Here is a 20,974-nt window from a genome sequence, read left to right on the forward strand (position 1 = left end):
TTTGCCTGTTTCTTATCTAAGATTGGTTCTGTCAGACAGTGTTACAGTTTCTACGCAGATGCCCAGTAGAGAAGCCTCTGACACTTAACGGAGGTATCAGAAGGCCTATAAAATTAACCCCAAATCTGATATTAGTAAACAAAGCTAAGCAGTTAAGTTGAAGCAAAGTTAAGCAGTTGTGTCTGCAGATTATAAATTGGTTGATCTTATTGCTGTATACATGTAAACGCACTATATCAGTAGAGATACTTTAGTCATTTGTGAAATTGCTGTAGCCTAGTTTTATTAGGATGTTCGTGAACTAAGCAGAACATGTCGCAGATGCCTAGTGAATAAGCACCTACCACCCACTGACGCTTATGAAATTAACCCTAAATCTGGTACCCTCGTGGCAGTTGTGACTGCCGATTTAAAAATGGGTAAATAGGTGCGACCTTATTGCTGTATCCATGTTTGCACATTATATCAGACATACATGCCAAGAGTGGAATGAGAGTTGAATCTAACTTACCAGAGTGCAATTTAGTAAATGATTTGAGGCAGTGTGTAATCAGCTTTGAAATTGTTCCAGCTCGTGTGACATCTAGGAAAAACAATTTGTTATGCAATGACGATTCACTTGTTTAAATATGCAGAGAATTCGGGTCCTTTTATCAAGTAGTTTTAATCAGCCAATTCGCAGGTTTCAAGCTCCAAAGCTGCTTAACTCAGTAACTGAAAACACTAGAAGTGATATGAATTTCTAGCGACTCCTGTCTGAACCCTTGGTTGACTAATTTTTTTTCTCCAGCGTCTTGATCTTGAAAGTTTGATGATGACCCAATGCCACAATAGAACGCTACACAGCCCTAATAGGTTTACACCAGGAATTGCCTTTTGCTGAAACAGATTTATCATGGGACAGACAGAGGCACTCTGTGACTTGGTCTTAGGATACAACATTTTTAGGACTTCCCAGCCACACTCTGTTTCAATTCAGAATTTTTTATTGCTTTGGATACCCCAAATCCAAACTTTGATACAAATTCAGACTGTTCCCAACAACCGCATCTTTAAACTTACACTCCAACATCAGCTAAGATGTCAGACTTTGATATGTTAACAGGATTAAAAAAGATTAGTAATATAAATTCCTCATAAGTGGAAAATAAAGTAAATTATCTTCAGTATGGCTGACCGGCTTTTTTTGTAGGATTCCCAACGACCATTAATAATCTGAAGAGTTAGTATAGATTTTCTGTAAATGCCTGTGCACTTTTACCCACGGACTGATTGATAGATCCCTGAAGGAATAGACTCTGTCATTATCACCGTTTCACACAGTTTCCTAACCACTATAGATGGAATTATCAGTTGGTATTAAGCGAGAGGAAATGCTTTATGCCTTCACCCAAATGGACGCTTATGAGGATGTAGCAAAGACTAAGTAATATAAAAGTCTGTACTTATTTCGTCCACTCTTGAATCAAATGCAGGACAGATAACATTTGAATCTCAAATCATACTCCCACATTTCTACCTGTTCCCAAAGAGCCATTGACAAAAACAACTTTCGTTCCAACCAATTATATTTGTATGAAACTTATTTCAACCAAAGCAATTCGACAATAGCACCAAAGCAAAATATCTTTTCCACACAATTTTGCAAAATTTCTAGAGTTATTTCATCTTTTTTTAGATTTTGGAACACAAGAGATTGTTACAATAACATGTCAAGTTGTTTCATATATAGAGTGTCCATAAAGCCTTAAAATTACAAATGGAATTCATCGATAACCATATATTGTTTTAGCCCTCACAGATGTATTAAACGAATTAAAAATACTTAAACAATTACTGATTAACAACAAACCTGGTTAAGATATATTGAGAACTGATTTCACGACAAAATTGAAATTGTAAAATGACTTTATGAACACCCTGTACTGTATAATCCATTCAACTTGTATTTCCTACCTTCCAAAAATGAAAAATTTTACAAAAATTCATTCAATATTTTGCCCTGGGCTTCTACTTTCTGTGTAAATCGTTTGTAGAAAAATACATTACTCCAGTTTACATAATTATATGAAAAGAAAATTATTTATCAATAGATATTTAAGACTAGATTGTGAAGTGGTCATTCAGGAAGAATTAGAGAGCTTAGCAGTAATCTTCCGATTTTCGGTTGATATTTAAAGGATAGGTTGTCATGTTAGGATGGGATTTACATATTTATTCCGGAGAGAGGAAGAAGACCTAATCTTATGGTGAACCATGGTCTCTCGTCCGGTTACCAGTCTATGTCAGGTGTGGGATTCAGTTGCCAGTTATTTGTTTTCAAAAGCATGGACATGTTTTTTTGGATGTCAAAGTCTTATCTAAGAATTCCCCAGAGTCTAAATTTTACATTCATTGGGATTTCAGATTCTCAGGAACTCAAACTAAGTATGTTGACAGACAAATAAAAAGCATGCAAAGCCACAAAGCATTTTGGTTTTTAGAATTGTTTTTATCTGAGGTAGCGAATATCACAGATACAAAAGCAAGTGCTCCAGATTATGTTGCACACTAAGTACTCTCAAATATCTTGCCTTAAAGATATAATCATCTAATAACAACAACAGCCACAATAAGACCAATTGTGTAGACTCTTTGATTCTTGCTGAATGATCAAATCACAATATTTATAGAGATATATGCCAGAATACCAGAGGTAGCAAGTCATTGAAATGAACCACAATTCCACTAATTGAAAAAAAAATTTTGAGAGGAGAAAAATGTGTGTAATCGATAGTTAATTTTATATCCTATAGATAACAACACCAGGGAGGCTCAAAACATCATCATTAATGACTCCAGTCCAATTTATCCCAACCTTTTATATGTCGTGGCCTCCCTCCGGACGCTTTTAGCACTCATGTCCCCCCTGTTTATTATTCCAGTGGTATTTATAGTGTTATTTTGATTGATTCGATATGACCGTTATTGAGACTTGACTAGATTTGGACTAAAGTCTGACATTATTTATCAGAGACTTGAAGTAGTCCAGTCATCTAAACTGAATGACCTGGAACAACTCGTCATCAACTAATCACAATGACTGGACTCGATGATCGACTTGATTTTAAACTTAATTTGAGACTCAGTTAACTCGCAACACCCTGTTTGGGGATTCGATTAATTGAATTAACTAGAGTTGGACATAAAACATCATTTATCAAAGGGGCTTTGATTGGACATCAACTAATGCCAGTGAGACTTAACTCAGTGATTGCCTTCTCTTCAAACTAAACGGTTTCCAACCTTTGGTCACCATAAGCAGTTCGATGGGGGACACAATGCTAGGTGCTGATTTTACTTTTCCCTTTACGAGAAAACTCCCAGTTCTTCCTAGTTTCATTGCTTGATAAAGTTATCCCACAAGGTGTTTTCACTTTGTTGAGTATAATGGGATTTGAAATCTTCCAATCAAAGTAAATACCACTGGGGACCATGAGTGCTAAACTCCCTTCGGAAGGGGGTCATAATATATAAAAGGTTGAAAACCAATGACTACCTCATACTAATACAGACAAAACTTCAAAAATAATTTGCATCAGTGCAATTTGGTGATGCAGTTTGTCATTATGCAGAATTGTTTTGCTGCAGATTGATACATCGGAACTGTCGTTGTAGGATTTTGGAAACAGAGACATTACAATTTAATTTTTCAAAAATATAAACATACAAAAAATCGAATCTAACTGAATCGTGTAGTACTTCAAGAAAAATGCTACCTCTGGAATTCTGACTGGAAAGGGACATCATCGTGTAAACTTGATACAGGACAGAACATGAGATAGCTACCAAAGAAATTTAGAATTTACATAGAAACTTTAAATATGTGAACACTATTCTAGAAACAGTCAAAGTATGAAAAAGACTGGGATTAGACAAATATAACAACAGTTTACCAATCAGAAAACTAGTAAGAAATAGACTATATTTATTGCTTTTACCTAACATTATTGGAGAAATTTGATCAGAATATACCGATCTATATAAACAGGCATAATCCAATCAAAAACATTCTGAAAAAACAAAGTCAAATATGTATCTCACTTGGCTTTTTCAGAAAATAGTTTCAATCTTCAAAATTCATGCAATAACAAGGTATCCAATAATGACTGGTTGCTTCAGAATTACTTATTATGAGTGCACAATTGGATGAAAGCTAACAATACTGTATTTCACAAACTTATCGTCGATATTCTTCACTTATACGGTCGCTGTCGGTCATTTTCATGGCAAATAATTTAAATAAATGCCCAAATAGTCAGAAATCAAACTATGGGTATTTCACTGATCAAAAGCTATACTATATTAAATATTTTACTAATTAATACCATCGCCGTTACCCGTTAGTTATAAGCAGGGCTGCCATAATGCCCTTATTTCTAAGATTTGTCCTTATTTCGACACATGTCCTTATTTATGTTTTATATTAGGGGTCGAGGTTATACTGGGCAAATGAATTGCCATAATGACAAAACAATAGCTTACCGACAAAAAACTGTTCGTGTAACTTGAATCCAAAAAACAGTAGTTATTGAGAGCTTTGCAGCTGATAAGTAAAATTATTTAAGATCTGATTGATTTGACAAGTGTATAGCAGTAGACTGCTTACTGATTTCGTTTCTAAGAATAGAGAACTGCTAGAAAAAATCCTTTCTAGTGCAAAGTATGATTAGACATTGGTCGCACAGACATTTTGTTTATCACATTTCGTTCTTTGTTATCTTATTGATATGTTTTCCTGATGTCCTTATTTTGGGGTTCATATTAATGGCAGCCCTGGTTATAAGACAAACTCATGGAAAATAAATGACAAATGGTTACAATCAAACAAAGCGGGTTTCCAAAAACTAATATAGTTTGCTTTTTACGGGTTAGGCGTTCTGTTTTGGAAACCACAAATTCATGAACTAAAAATATTTCGAAACGATTGCCTACAATTTTTTTATCGCAAAATTTATTGGGATTCCAAGGTAGCTAATAATCATGTCTTTAGAGCAGGTCTGTCTAGTCGGCTTTTCTTGCTTTGCTTTTTCTTTTCTTTGAAGCTTTTGGCACGGACCAATCTGGAAATATTGAATACAAATAACATACAGAAAATTATACCCCTATCTGTATGTATATATTTCCAATATTAGAAAAATTATTAGCCAGTAATAAGTGTAAACCAAGCCCAAAAGTTGGTGCAAAAAACAACACCCACCTTCTTTTGCTTCTTCCGGAGTCTTTTCCTTGTTATCTTGTACTGTTGTTTTATCTGGGGATTCAGGTTTTGTGTCCTGTCAAAATAATATTGATGTTTATACCGACTGTTGTATATGCGAATCCAACTCTTGGTTGAAATTTAAATAGGTGAATTCTACTGGCCGATTTGCAGATGAATCCTCATGAAAATCAATCGATCCATTATTTCGGTTCTCTTGACATAAACAACACAAAAAGTAAACAGACAAACAACGACACCTGGAGATGCAGAGATACCTGGCGAGCATAACTTAAAACAAAGTTTAAAAGCGTGCCACCCTACCGAAAAAATATATACCCGGTTGTGGAGCTGTGTTACAGTCTAACGAATTTTTAATTAAACTGGGTGTGCGAAAACGTTAAAACTTTTATTGCAATTTTGAAAAAAAACAGCAAAATTTAGGTAGATTACACATGATAAACTTTAATGACCACATGCAACATTCCCTCTAAGAGCTTGCTTAGTTGCCCGAAATAGAAGGCCATGTAAGCTCCAAGAAAAGATCTGCGCAGAAAATTAGAAAAAATAGAAAGGAACACAACATTTTAAACATTTCAATACTTATGCAGTGCGCGGCAGAACGAAAGTATTGCACGGGGATTCTCAGCCAGCTTAGAGGGAACGTTGCCCACATGTTTGTATCCAATTATGGTTTATCGAGTTGAGAAATCACTAGAATTATACGGCCACAGCTCACATAAATACAGTGAGTGAAAATGGTGAGTCACAATCTTTCACACCAGTAAAAGTTCAAAGATGAGGCATTGATGCTCCTCTAATTTATCAAATTTCAGTTTATTAATTTGAATTTTGAAGTGACGTTACGTTTCCAGGATCTACTCAAAAGCGAATTGCTAATTTGAAGTGAACACTGATTTTTTTCCAATACAAGCTCAAAAGAAATTATGGCAGAGAAAAGGAACAAAACAAGCCATGTCAGACATCTCACCAATTCAGATTTCAAATCCTTTTTTTCGGTTGTTTCAATTTTTGGAGTCTCAATTTCAGGGATGGATTGCTGAAAATAAAAATATATTCCTATCATGAAAACGTTATTTTGTATAAAATTAAATAAGAATAAATACATGAAATAGGATCACTTTTTGAATATTTCAATTCACCATTCCATTCACTTGTCATTTCGGCAATGGGTATAAATTTGAGATGGGCATTTTTGAAAACTGGATGATTTCAGATTTAAATCTAATATTTTTGTTGAATGGAATCTCTATTACTTGGTGAGATTGGAAATTGTATGTATGTTTCTTACTGTATTGGGTTCTCACTCCTCAGACACATAAATTACTGAAAACAGAATACATCACTCAGACAAATTGCTGAGCGTTAACACACAATATAAAACACGTTTTCAGCAATAACTCAGAATTCAGAATGTCAGAATTGCATTGAAAAAATAGGGCTTCAATAAAAAAAAATTGAGAAATTCACTTCGACCATTGGCGGAATGAAAAAAAAACAAGATGCGGTGATTCGAAATTTTGCTTTGATCCGATTCGGAGAATTTAGTATTCAATTCGAATATTTCAGTTGAAATGGCAAAACTCTAGTGTAAATGCCAAAATTTTCATCATCATCTCCAAACTACCTGGGTGGGACTGGAGGTCTGTTCTGGTTCATTAGATGTCGTTTTCTTCTTTCTGCGTCTACGAGATTTCTTACTTTGACCTGGAAATAAAATTCAGAATTGAATATTGAATGATCAGGGATAATGGTCTGAGTTTTTTTCCACATTTCTTTATGTGAGATATTTACTTATATTGTCTTAATCAGGGCGCTTCTGTAGTATGTAAACCAAGATGGCGGACACCGGAATATAGTATGTGTACCAGGTTAGGGTTAGGCCATAAGTTTATTCCAATTTTTCTCATTTTAGTTCTATTACAAATTCGGGGACTAGCCAAGTGACTCCCCGTAGTATTTGGACCTGAAATTATGGCCTAACCCTAACCTGGTATACATACTACGTTCCGGTGTCCGCCATCTTAGTTCACATACTTCAGGAGTATCTTAATCAGAGATAAAAACAATTCAATGTTCGACGACTCGTTAGACCAATTATAAGATTCATTCCTCACATACAAAATCAGCGCTCCAGACGTGTGTGTACCAATATGGAGGTAATTGATTTTGTTGGCCTACTTTACATCAAGTTGTGTAAAGGGATTGAAACCTATGAGCAGGAGGTATATTCACTTGGCTAACACAGACAGTCCACAAACTCGTAGTAATAGAACTAAAATAAGGAAAATTGGAATAAAATTATGGCCTAACCCTAACCTAGTACACACACTACAGGAGTACCTCAAACCTACTCGGAGCCGCAACATCAACTCTAATATCAGTGGCTGTTAAAACTCTCCAAAACCGAAATGAGAAAAACTTGGAAAAATGAAAAAAAAATTTGTTTTGACAGATTTGTATCACCTATATGCGATCCATTTTACCACTCTCAACTTATACTTGCTGTGATGTGTACTTAGTGAGAAGTATATGGCTTTATGCCCCAGACTTTAATTGAATCCCCACTGCTTCTAACAAAAAACTGCCGTAGCCACTTTGATTCATGGAAGCCAAAGCCATGAGAACAAAGAGTCACATGCGGCATCGAAGCCACAGGTTGCCGATCGCTGCCCTGGAGAATCACTTCCAAGGGTCCAGTTTCTGGTTAAAGCAAAAATGAATCCTAAATCTACCTTGGCCAGTTGCTTGGTTCATAAACTCCGGTCCTGCGCCGACAATTGCGGCTTGAGGTGACGAAGAACCGGTTACAATATTCGATGAATTTTGTTGTTGGGAAAATGAAATTATTTTCGCTGACGATTTTTCTTCATCGCTTGATTCATACTGACAGAGAGATGAAAGATAAGAGATAAGTCATAAAAAAGATAAAAAATACATAGATAAGATAATTAAATAGTTGTTGAATCGTGTTAACATATCTGGAAGCATGCTTGCATTGCTGATTACACTGCGTCATTCAGTTATCATATGGAGTAATATTATGTGTAAAAGTATTGCCAAAAACGGATTTTATGTTTCACTACGAGAAAACTCCCTTTTTTTCTAGTTTCATTGCTTGATAAGGTAATTACAGGGTGTTTTCACTTGAAGCATGTTTAAAAATAATCAGATTTGGAATTTACCAATCAAAATAACACTATAAATACTACTGTAATGGGGGCCATGAGCGCTAAGACAATCCGGAATGGGGCCACGAGCCATAAAATGTTTAAAACGACTGCCCAAGTCTTTCTAATAAACCACTAACTTACAATATATGATGGAGTAGTTTTAACAGGAACAGGAGCCTTCCATTCTTCATTAGTATTATCCCACGAAGATACGGGAGCTGACCAATCACCGTTTCCCTCATTTTCAATAACTTCCAGGTTCCAGGGGTCATTGGGGTCAAGTTGAGGAGGATTTATCGGAAAACCTAGTAAGAAAATATTGTATTCATTGCGACATGTATATTAAAGTTGAATTGAAGAAAATAGACGATGAAGAGAACATCCAAAACTTTTTAACTGAAGAATCATCAACTTTCTAAAATACAAATCATGGCATATTGAAACATATACATCAAATTGCGCATGTTTACTAATCGCCGTAAGTACTTCTAGTTGGCGTGGCACAAACATTTTGCATATGTTATTCCCAACTCCCACCTGACTACGCCATCCAAAAGTTATAAAGAAATGACATATACGAAAATGGTTACGCCACGCCAACTAGAAGTACTTGACAGCTTTTAGTGAAATAGCCCCAATCAAATTATGACAACAAAAGTCACCTGATAAGATGTTTAAAGTTTCAAAATAGAAATGATTAAATCAAGGCCACACGTGTTCATTCATAAGTAAAGGCGACTGACTCATCTGTGAGTGAAGTTTCAGGCGACCACAGAAAAACCAATAAATATTGAAACAATATATCGAAGTACGGTTATGCGTCACTCATCAATAAATGCAAATGACACAAGACTAAAATTTACATAAGCTTGGAAAAGGAAGACAAAGCTTTCGCAACTAATTTGCATAAGACAATAGCATTAACAATGTCAGTGGATTAGTCTCATTTGAATATTCTCCATAAAATATCAAATTTCAATATCTTTGGAAATGCTATAGTGCTTTGTTATTCACTATTTCTTATGTTTCTTGAGAGAGCATTATTTAATTGTGACTGGAAAATTTCGGCCAAGTTAATTTAATCAATTTATAATAAAATTGTTTGTAACTATGTATTTTTATTGCCTTGGGGAATAATAATGTATAGACGGCTGTGAAGAGGTAATGGTACATAAAATCAGATGGGTTAGATTTTTAATCCAGAAAAAAGGTGTAGGAATGCTGACAAGAGTCTAATCATATGGTGACCACAGCTTCTAGTCCGGTTACCAGTCCACATTGTGTATGGGATTAGTTAGCCAGTTATTTGTTTAGAATACATGGACTTGATGATGGACCAGCGATTATGTGAACCACCCTAAAGCGACGAGGAGTCCAGCAATCATCTCTCTCATAATTACTCTTACTGCTTTCATATACCTTCTGGCTCGAGCGTCCATTCTTCTACCTTTTGCGTTGTCACAGTCGTTTGAGTGCGAATGGGCGAGTCACCACTTGCCCAATCAGCATTCTGAAAAGAGAGAAGAAATATTTGAACAATCGTATGACATCGACATAAGTAGTCAGTGATATGTGAGAAGCTATTTTATCTTGTAAGCTTTGTTCCCTCTAAAGTGTACGCGTGTGCGCGCGCACACCGCTTTCAGAGGCTGCGCACACGCATAGATTTACTGCGCACAGACGTATTTCAATGTAATGTAACAATGTTCTCGGTTGGCAGGTAGAGAAAGTTTGTTGTTGGCCAACTTATTACCTGGTTAGAACGCCAAAATTTCTTCATTGGTTTTTGCACAAATATTATTCATTTCCAAAAAAGTGCGCACACACCAAAATTTCTGCGCACACATACTACAAAAAATTAGAGGGAATATTGCTTGTAAGATATGAAATATTTCTGGTTCAGCATTGTTATTTATCACTCCATGAGTGGAGGTGGTAGGCATGGGAAAAACTCATAGTATGGTTGGAAGGTGGGATTTTCTACAGTAAATATATAAAGCAGCAGTCCCAACCGGGAGCCCTTGGCCCCCCCAAGTGGACACAGCGCAGTTGGAGGGGCCGTAATGCCAGGCGGAAAACTGATTTTACTTTTCACTTGACAAGAAAAGTTCTCGTTCTTCCTAGTTTCATTGCTCAATAAGGTTATTTCACAGGGTGTTTTCACTATGTTGAGCATGAATTGTTTGAACATAATGGGATTTGGGATCTACCAATCATAATCACACTATAAATACCACTTGAATGATAAACAGGGACCATGAGCGCTGAAAGCCTCCGGAAAGGAGCCACAAGCCATTAAAGGTTGGAAACCACTGTTATGGAGATTTTTTGATGAAATGGACATTGAAATATCTATAAGTTATTTTGAGTTGATTCGTTTTTATACAAACTAACTGACATGCTCTTGTATGATGCCAGATTGACACCTGATAATAAAGACATGTCTCACTCTATATTATAACTGACTGCACATATATAACTGAGCTCAAATTTTCAGTGTTCCCTTTTACCTAAACCAGAAGAGAGTGTTCCCATTTGACAACAGGTCCTGAGTTTCAAGTGAGCAGTATTAATTAGAAAGCTTTGCTTGAGGCTCAGTCCTTGAGTCAAAAGAAACAAATCAAAATAAAAGTAATTATACTGATTATACCTAGCTTAAATTAATTCATATTGTACAACTCCATTCAGACATTCCATCTTAGCTAACAATTCAGGATTTACATATTCATCCTGGAAAGAAGAGAGTCGAATATGCGGCCTAATTATATGTCCGACCACGGCCTCTCGTCAGGTTACCACGGTTACATGAACCACCCTACTACGGCGAGGAGTCGAGCAATCCTCTCGCACATGATTAATCTCGCATGAGATTCTATTTAAAATCATTCACTTGTGATTACCGGTAAACACTGGGTTGGTAGTTTTGCCAGGCTAGAAATCTACGACACTTATTTATTTCTGTAATTCGCTCTCTACAAAGACAATGTTCTGGAAGGATTGCATAGAATTTAAACTCAAGATGTGTAACCTGCGATTTCAATGCATTTAAGCCTCAACCATTAACCAACATAACCCGCAAAGATATTGCCACGATGAAGATGCTGAATGTTTCTCCCACAAAGTTCAATTGCACACGACCTACGCCAAATGCTCGAACAATAATAGGACGAAGGCGGTACAGACGAGTGCAATTGTATTTGAGAGAGATAGTTGGTTGTTTTATTTTAACATCTTTTCTTCAAAGAAAAAGCTGAAGTATTGACAATAATTAAGTTTAAACAAACTTAAACTTGACATGGTTCCCAAACTATGGCCCCTGGGCCAACATACCGATTCAATATGGCCCGCCGAACTTATGTGAAATAGTTTAATACTTTTTGTTTTTACCTTTTTGCGTTGTAGATACCGCCAATTGTTACGTCATTATAACAGTTTAAGCATGTGTAAATTCGTAACAATTCAACTATAATGGTGTATCTTAGTTATACGTACATGCACCCTTGCTCCTCTATCCTGGCCCACGAATATTCTCCCGCTTCTAATTTTTGCCCCTGGTCAATCAACTTTGCAAACCACTGGTTAAGACAGTGGTCCCCAAACTTTTTAGAGTTGCGACCCACTATTCATTGCCATAGCATATGGCGACCCATTTAACTTTTTATGACATAATACAGAACACAGCAATGGCTAATCATCGTAAAACTACCGTGTTTTCTCGAAAATAAAACCTAATTTTGATTTTATAAAATGATTTTAATTAAACCATACCCTTAAAATAAATTTAAAATGTGTGGGAGAAGAAAGGTTCAATGACCTGAAGTAAGGTGAAGATCACACCACTATTCAAGATTGTGTGATATCACAATTATGATATTTGTCACTTGATTTTTGTATAGGAAATACAAATAAAAACAACGAATGTCGGTTTTTATATAATGTTTAATAAAAAATCTCGTGATTTTCTACAATATTATTTTATTTTTGATAAATGAACCCAAAAGACCTCTTCCAAGAAAAAAACCATAGTATTATTTTTTAAAAGAAAATAAATCTAAATCCTGTCTAAATTTCGGGGAAACACGGTAAGAAGTGCTGTACAGTGTACAAAACTGCTATGCGTAAAAAAACCATATGGCCATTCTTTGTGTAGCAAATTTTTGTTCCTTTGAGAAGATTGTAAAAAGGAGACTTTGCCAGATTAGAATTTAAATTCAATTTAATTTCTTTTGTTTTTTGAAGATTTACGTATTCGAGTTGCCACCGATCCTAATAACCAGTATAATTAATCAAAGCTTTCTACATCTTCACGACCCACTAAGATTCCTTTTGCGACCCACCAGTGGGTCGCGACCCATAGTTTGGGAACCGCTGGGTTGAGATCATAATTTTTAAGCCAGGCAATTTTTCTGATTTGCGACAAAATTTGGATTCATGACACATTCCACTGTTGAACTATATCTCGGCATATTACTAAATCGGTGCACCTGTAGTGTGTGTACCAGGTTAGGGTTAGGGCATAATTTTTTTACGATTTTCCTTTTTTTATTGGTAGACACATTTCTGGAGTGCCACTAAATCTCGGTGTTGTTTGTAACCTTCAGTCTATTTATGAAGAATCAAGCTTTTCTTTATTTTATTACAGAATAGCTTACATCTTCATATAACAACTACAGGTCAAGAAAGAATGAAACTCATTCAAACGGGAGTGGCATGATTCCAATGCATTTGGGTCAAAATAAAGCTAATAGAAACACTAGTTAGCAAGCAAACTAAGCTATCTTTATCGGGTGAAGTTTTTTTTGCCTAATAGTAGGCATGAATAGGACTTGAATACATATGGGTCTTGATTTGAAATTTCTGAAATATGCATTTTTTTACGCATAAGTGATAAAAGAAAATATGAACCCTAGAACCTTAGAATTTTTAATGAAACACTGTCCATTGAAATATTTGGATTTAAAAATTTTAAATTTACCAATCCAAATCCAATCAATCATTGGTTGTAAAGTATTTGAATGGACCAATCAAAAGCTACAAAAAAATCAAAACCTCTTTGAAATACTCACCGTATCTAAAGTTCTTCCATTCTGTCCATTATTAACATGAACCCAATCTTCAGTGTGGATGTCCCAGGTCATACTGGTTGAAGTAGCAGTTCCTATAAAAAATAAATCGAATATGAGGCTTTATTCAGTTGAAGGATTCTTAGATATGTACAAAACAGGCTTGGACATAATAACTTCTATATATATCTGTGTTAATGCATCTGATGTTCCCACAATATAATAAAAATATATTATTTAGATAGAAAGAAAAATTTCAAAAAAGTACAAAATGGACACTTCAAAATCCGTGTTTCATCGTATAGGGTGATTTCAATCACCATCTGCTTTTTCGCATGTAATCGGACTTTTTCAAGTACATAATTTACGGTGATTTTTTGAGCCAAATACTTCACAAAAAGAATATATATTTCAGTATCTAGATTCGAATATATTCCCCATATTTTTGTTATTATTCCGAGTTTTACTGAATTGCAACTAGAGGACAGTTTGAAGATAAACTGTTTACAATACTGTGCTCCAAACACTACCTATATCTGAGATAAATTACTCAATTTTATTTAAATAAAAAGTTTAGCCCTGGTAGCACATCCACACATTCAGGTAATGGACTCTGAAAGCACTTATTAATAAAGCAAAAAGTGGCCGGTGAAATTTGGTACATTTTTTGATAGCACAGAGCCAATAGTCAAGCACCTAGTCAACTGTTCATCAAGGTTATGCCCTTAGAAAGCCCCTTTCAACTTATCCTCCGAGGTAAAAATGTGTTGAAATCCGTTTACATTATTCTAATTACAGTATATTAAAATAATTTTACTCATACAAGTGCAAATAAATGCCTGACAGGAAAAGAGAGTAATTTCCATCCAACTAATATTCATGGAAAATGCAACATTGCATGAAATAGAATCACAAAGGAAATGAGGGTCATTCAGGCGTTAGAATTTCATAGGACATCCTGTGTTGGAATGCATTCTTCTTTTTAGACTCATATTCAGTTGACATAATGAATTCATGCTAATGTATTTTGCTTCCGCATTCAAAGTGCAACATACGGACACAGTGAGACGAATCACATTCCATGAATACAATTTGGAAGCCATTTTGTTTTAAAGTATTTTATTCAGTTGCTCATCATAACATTTTTTTTGGGGAATCTTTGCTTGCATAAAGCCTTGTCCAGAGAGAAATGTTGTGAGTAGACTCACATACTTCCGTGAATATACTGGGAACTATTTATTTCAGTATTTTTAGCCCATCATGACTCTTAGTTGATAACTCTGCTTGTATAAAACCCTACTTAGAGTAGAGTCGCATTATTTAAATAACAAATCATGTTTCTATTGAATAAACCAGCAGAAAAATCACTAAGTTATGAAAGCAAACACCCAAGATTACACAAAACAAACAACACAAACCAAATAGAGGTAGAAAGATATTAATAGGTCGACATTCGCCGGACGTACAAATACAACAGAGACATACGTTGAAATGAACAGACATGAAGACATTTACTGTACACACTGAAAGCCATTATGAGTAAATTTGTCTTTTGTTTTTTACCATAGTTTAGCAAGTCGATGCATGCATTTCCAGAGTGGGGATGTCCAGAACTGATTAGTTCCAGTTTGATATTTTTAACATGTAATTTTTAAATAACTTCATTGGAACCATGTTCAACACTTATGATATGAAAAGATTGAAGCAAATTTCTCATTAAATTGAATAGTCTTCTTTTGAATTGCATACTTTTGTCCCACTTACATTGGTTTAATTATGTTTAGTGTTTTTGACATTTTGGGTTATTTTGAAGGTCTGCAAAATTAGTTTCGGAATTTTACCGATTCGCAAAATAAAAAAGGCTGATAACACCGGTTTAAATGACCTCCACATAAGGATATTGATATGCCATATAGATAGAAAGTGTGATTTTTACGCCAGCTACACAAGACTTATAGTTGACAAATACAACATACAACGAAAAGAAACAATATATAGAAAATCAGATCCACAAGAAAGCATCAAGCGCAAAAATTTCCACAACTAAAACTAACCAAAAATTCCTTTCGTTGAAAACCCATATTGCTGGAATAAGGACGAGGGTTCACTATGAAATGGGTGAGAATGGGCGAAGTAGGGGGTTCTGTGAACTGTGGGGTGGGGAGTAAAAACATCATCGGAGCACGAGGAGTGGGTAGAGGAAGAGGATTGATCTTGGACCAGGTTGGGGCTCAAGGAAGTGGGTGAAGGGGTGGGGTAAGTTTTTCTCATGTTATTGTATTGCTCCAAGGTATGCATTTCGTCTTGCAAGAAAAATAAAATAATAATAATAAATGAAATAAAACATATAAAAACGTAAAAATAATAAAATGAAACAGGAATCAATAATATTCTAGAAATAAACTATTTGTTATAGCCCATGATTTACTACATGGGGGGGGGGGAACCTGGGGGCCAAATGTGGCCCACAAGGAAAAATTGTGCGGCCCGCGGAGAAGTGTCACATTTGAATGGTGTGTGGCACACGAAACTCTTTCAATTTAGTTTAATCTGGTACGTGCTAGTAATTCCAATCCTTTTGCATTACAAACCCTATACCCAAGTCAATTTATTATCTATGCCTATGACGTTACAATGCTTTTTTGTGCCTGCAACTACCAGAAAGCCTATGTTTTATAAAGGTGAGACCCGTGGTTTCTTACAGTTATTTGTATCTGGCCATTCTGTATTAAAAGTTGCACACCCCTGATTTATTACATGGTGCTGAGCGGTGTTCCCTCTAAAGCAGCGGTTCTCAACCGGGGGCCCTCGGCCCCCTAAGGGGGCCACAGAGGAGTTGGAGGGGGGCCACAAGGATGGGCTGAAATCTGAATTTACTTTTCACTTTAAAAGAAATCTCACAGTTTTTCCTAGTTTGCTGCTCAACAAGGTTATTTCGCAGGGTGTTTTCGCTCTCTTTTGTGCAAATTGTTTTAACATAATGGGATTTGGAATCTATCAATGAAAATAACCCTATTAATACCTCTGGAATATTAAAGTGGGGGCCATGAGTGCTAAAAGCCTCCGAAAGGGGGCCACGAGTCATAAAAGGTTGAGAACCACTGCTCTAAAGTGTGCGCGTTTGCGCGGGCACACAGCTTTCACAGGCTGCGCACACGTATAGATTTACTGCGCAGACATATTTCGATGTAATGTAACAATGTTCTCGGTTGGCAGGTAGAGAAAGTTTGTTGTTGGCCCACTTTTTACCTGGTTAGAATGCCAAAATTTCTTCATTGATTTTTGCACAAATATTTCTGCGCACACATACTACAAAAAATTAAAGGGAACATTGGTGCTGAGGATAAAATCTTGTTATCAAAATAGAAATAATTTATTAAGCAAACTTTAGTGCGAGCGTATGAATCAGAAATTTATGGTCAGACCAGAAATTCACTTTCTTCATTTTCTCAGAGAAACAAGGATCAGAAATATGAAATTATTTCAATTTAGATACAAATAGATCGTATTTGTGAAAAAGCAAAAAAACATTCAAAATCATTATACCTGTTGTTTGCCATGTGCTGCCTCCTTGAGGCCATCCTGGCATGGAACCTTTGCCACCAGATGTCGTCATAGAAAGTAAAGAACTGGTTGTATCACTTGGCGGCCATGAAATTCCAATTACTGAAAAATACATAATAACATTGAATTTTCAAAACTTTGAGTAAAGGGTGCCGGCGCCGCTCGACAACCAGTGTTGGTTTTCGGCGTCTCCTTTCACCCTGGAATGCAATTTTTTATATTTTCTTCAATTTGTGTATGTAGAGTACGTATTTACAGCATGGTGAAAAAATACACTACTGATTACTGAGTAAGGAAAACGTTGCCTGGAACATAATCTCGAGGGGTAATCGGAAGCAAACATGGTACGCAAATAAATACTGATAAGAAAAAGGTAATGAGCCTAAAGGGCAGCCTGAAGATGGATATTTAAGTGGAGAAGAAGTAGGCGAAGATGAGCAATTTTCACCCCAAAATTTGGTGATATACCTTACATACCCTAAATTATTCAAAGATGAGATAATGGTTTACCCTCATAAGAATGGTAATTATTGGATTCCTTGTGCAAGTCCTAATAAGCACAGCATTTTGTCTAAGTGCTGGATCTATAATACATGTTTTCACAAAATTTAATAGCTCTTTGGCATTTCAGTGTTCCCCTCAAGGGTTTCCCAGAGCTCCCATCATTCTGAAATGCATCATTTATTGCAATTTGTATGTGAAGTGTGCTTTTAGTATGGTTGGAAAATAAACTACTGATTACTGACATGTTATTATGTAGCATTTAGGTCAAGATTGTTAGGATAAACTTGAAGTTATCTCCCAAAGATACCAGCAAACTCGAATTCAATTTGCCTAAACTTTACACAAGCATTCAGACTACTCACAATCATTAGTAATGCTAGTTGCTGATTGAGTTGAGTTTGGCCATGTTGTTCCTATATCACCAGGCCAATATGATTTACCTGGAAAACAAGATCAGTTAACAAACTTTTTTAAAATATATCAAAAATACCTATCAGTTAAGGAAACCCCTACAGCAGTGTAATTACAGTAGTATTCATAAAGTATTCTTGTAGAGGAAAAGTGAAATCAGTTTTGCACCTGGCACCTTTGCACCTCCAACTGCTGTGTGCCCCCCTTGGAGTAACATATTGAGCACGGGACTCGTTGTAGGGAACGCTGCTCTATGTTTTTGCGCTGGTGGATCTCCATACGTATAATAAAAGGATGCTGAGACAACAGAGGATGATTATTTTATGTGATTCAAGAGTCTTGCTGCTGTAGATAGTTCATAACACAACCCCACAACACATATTCTATATTTTTAGACCAAACAAAACGGAATATTTAATTCACTGTAGTAGTCCAAACATAAAAGAACATGCCAGATTATCGCCACCATTCCTTTTCTCTGTGTTAAGCTTTAATATGGCTCCATATTCACCAATTCAACGGTATTTCTAGGTACGACGCATCGTGCTAAGCGGTAGGAATACGATAGTCATTGCACCTTTGATAAAAGGTGTGGGTTGCCAGGTTCAAATTTCGTGGAGGATGATAATGTGCGAGAGGATTGAAGGACTCCTCGCTGTAGAGTGGTTCATGTAACCGCTGATCGGTTACGGCTTTCTCCACCATCAAGTCCATGCACCTGAAACAAAATAACTGGCCAACTAATACCATACCCGACATGGACTGGTAACCGGACAAGAGGCCAGGGTTCGCCATATGATTAATTAAGTCATCTTATCGGCTTTCTTCTTCCAGGAATAGATATGTAAATCCTAAGAAAACTTCAATAAATAACAACTTCCTATGTATCAGTGGATTCTTATATAGAGCCTTGCAGGGAGTAAAACACTAAAATAGTGTATTAAAAAACTACATCTTACCCTGACTGCCTGGTGACCATCCTTGATTCACAGTGTTCCCTTTTGAAGATTGTTTACTTGTACCAGGTATAGTAGCTGGAGGCATAGGACGTTTTGATTGCAGAGGAAGCACTGGTTGAACAGCAGGCTTTTCTTGCCATGTTTCACCAGCAGCTCTTGCGAATCTTGGTGCTATTCCTGAATATGAAAAAGAGTATAAGGATAAAAAAAATCTTCAAATGATATCAATTCATGTTATAAGTTACAGTGAATTGCAAAGTATGGTCAGTTCTGGTAGTAGAGGGTGTCCATAAAGTCTTAATATTTTTTGAAATTGCAAAGGGAATTCATCAATGCCATATATTGTTGTGGCCCTCACAGATGTATTAAATGAAGTAAAAATACTCGAACAATTACTGTCTACATGTATTTTTCTGGCAGTACTAAATTGAGTTGTTTCAAGTCTCATGTTAACAGGTTATACTGATACTTCTGTCCCAAAGATAAAGCTATATAAAGCATTTAGTGCTTCTGAGATAGCTTGTAACTGTTTTATTAGTACTGTTTCAAATTTTAATTATTGCCCCAGAACCTTGCTTTAAGAACATTTATTTATTATAAATATTAAAATTCACAGAATCAATCACATCATTGAATTTGACTGATAATTTCAACACAAGAGCAGTACAACCATTTGTGAAACTTGTTATACTCCAAAAATAGCAAAAAGTAAACGCCGACTGCATAACATAATATAAAAAATAAGTGAAGAAAAAAATTGATGCACACATGATCAAGTAATTCCAGTAATATTTCAACACATACATCTGAAAGCCATATTTCAATACCATATATGGATAACACAACAAATATATTAAACTAAGAGTGAAGAATCGAAGACTCACAAAAATATTGAATTAAAGCTTTATAAAAGTTGTCTTCTTTCTAAAACCATTGGTCTACTATTGCATATATTACTGATTACTATAAGAAAATAATAAATAATGATTGCGCATTTGCACCATCAAGTCATTGATCATTTACTCGAAGATTCAAAAGTTACTCCAGTCAAATGGAATGACTCGGCGCTTGTATCAACTAACAGATGTTTTATACATAGTTATCCGGTTAGGGTTCAGGCTAGGAATGCAGATTGTACTGGAAAATCAAATTTTCAAACTGTTCCTAACCCGAACTGAATAATCACTAATATGATATAACTTTAATTAAAACATATCAGGGGTGTTTGTTTTTCTCATATCTCACATTTTTGCATTTTGCTCCATAAATAATGCCCATGATTTTTCAATCAAAGCGCAACCTAATAGCATCAATTATAGTTTGTAAAATGAAATAATTAATTACACTTCATGCCAAAGGCGACGAAACTTATCGCGCCAAATTATTAACAGCAATTGTGGTGTAATAATTAGGGAAGGAAGCCAATGCCGTTTAGTGTAAAATTACAAGAGTTAGAGTGAATTCAAAATTACACGACGTACCAAGCATGAACCGAGGTTAAACGAGTATAAATTGAGGGAATTTCGCAAAGCAACCAACAACATTTCCAAAGCATGTTTATTTAATCATAATAAGCGCAAATGCCGTTCTGCGTGTGTTACTATTAAATTGGAGCGAGTAATAAATTGTCCACAGTAAGAATTCACAGTATAGTTTTGCTAACCTAACGTATCGTATGTATACGCAAATCTTTAATTCATTTTCTTTGCCATGATTGTTTGTATATAAATTTGCATTTGAAATGAGGAAACGAAAGAGATACCAAGTCTTGCATGTGAAATTAAATTAAATTGACACGATCCATTGTACGTTTACAGAACTGGCAAGCAATACATTTTTGCCAACGTATCGTATGTATATGCAAATCTTCAATACCCATTCCTTACCATGCGTAAGTGTATTTGAATATGTATTTGGAACTTCGAAACGAAAAAGGACACCAATTTTTGCGCGTGTATATAAATTAAATTGACACACTCAAAACTTTGATACGTGATTGCTACCGGTGAAACATGCACAACTAAGTGAGGCGCTAGCGAG

General features: G+C 35.7%; 1 protein-coding gene across 1 annotated transcript in view; it reads right to left on the bottom strand.

Annotated features, from left to right (window-relative positions):
* Positions 1 to 1,550: 1,550 nt before the first annotated feature.
* LOC120346739 (uncharacterized) overlaps positions 1,551 to 20,974 on the bottom strand; it is a 36,995-nt gene continuing 17,571 nt past the window's right edge. Inside the window, exons 6-17 of the mRNA XM_039416551.2 lie at positions 18,935 to 19,111; positions 17,927 to 18,004; positions 17,043 to 17,162; positions 15,551 to 15,799; positions 13,500 to 13,591; positions 9,853 to 9,943; positions 8,575 to 8,738; positions 7,996 to 8,146; positions 6,888 to 6,967; positions 6,231 to 6,299; positions 5,240 to 5,315; positions 1,551 to 5,102 (exon numbers count right to left, since the gene is read on the bottom strand). Coding sequence (XP_039272485.2) covers positions 5,044 to 5,102; positions 5,240 to 5,315; positions 6,231 to 6,299; positions 6,888 to 6,967; positions 7,996 to 8,146; positions 8,575 to 8,738; positions 9,853 to 9,943; positions 13,500 to 13,591; positions 15,551 to 15,799; positions 17,043 to 17,162; positions 17,927 to 18,004; positions 18,935 to 19,111 — 1,406 coding nt within the window. The 3' untranslated portion in view covers positions 1,551 to 5,043. The remainder of the gene's footprint in view (positions 5,103 to 5,239; positions 5,316 to 6,230; positions 6,300 to 6,887; positions 6,968 to 7,995; positions 8,147 to 8,574; positions 8,739 to 9,852; positions 9,944 to 13,499; positions 13,592 to 15,550; positions 15,800 to 17,042; positions 17,163 to 17,926; positions 18,005 to 18,934; positions 19,112 to 20,974) is intronic.

Source organism: Styela clava, chromosome 8 (assembly GCF_964204865.1).
Source record: "Styela clava chromosome 8, kaStyClav1.hap1.2, whole genome shotgun sequence".
NCBI lineage: Eukaryota > Metazoa > Chordata > Ascidiacea > Stolidobranchia > Styelidae > Styela > Styela clava.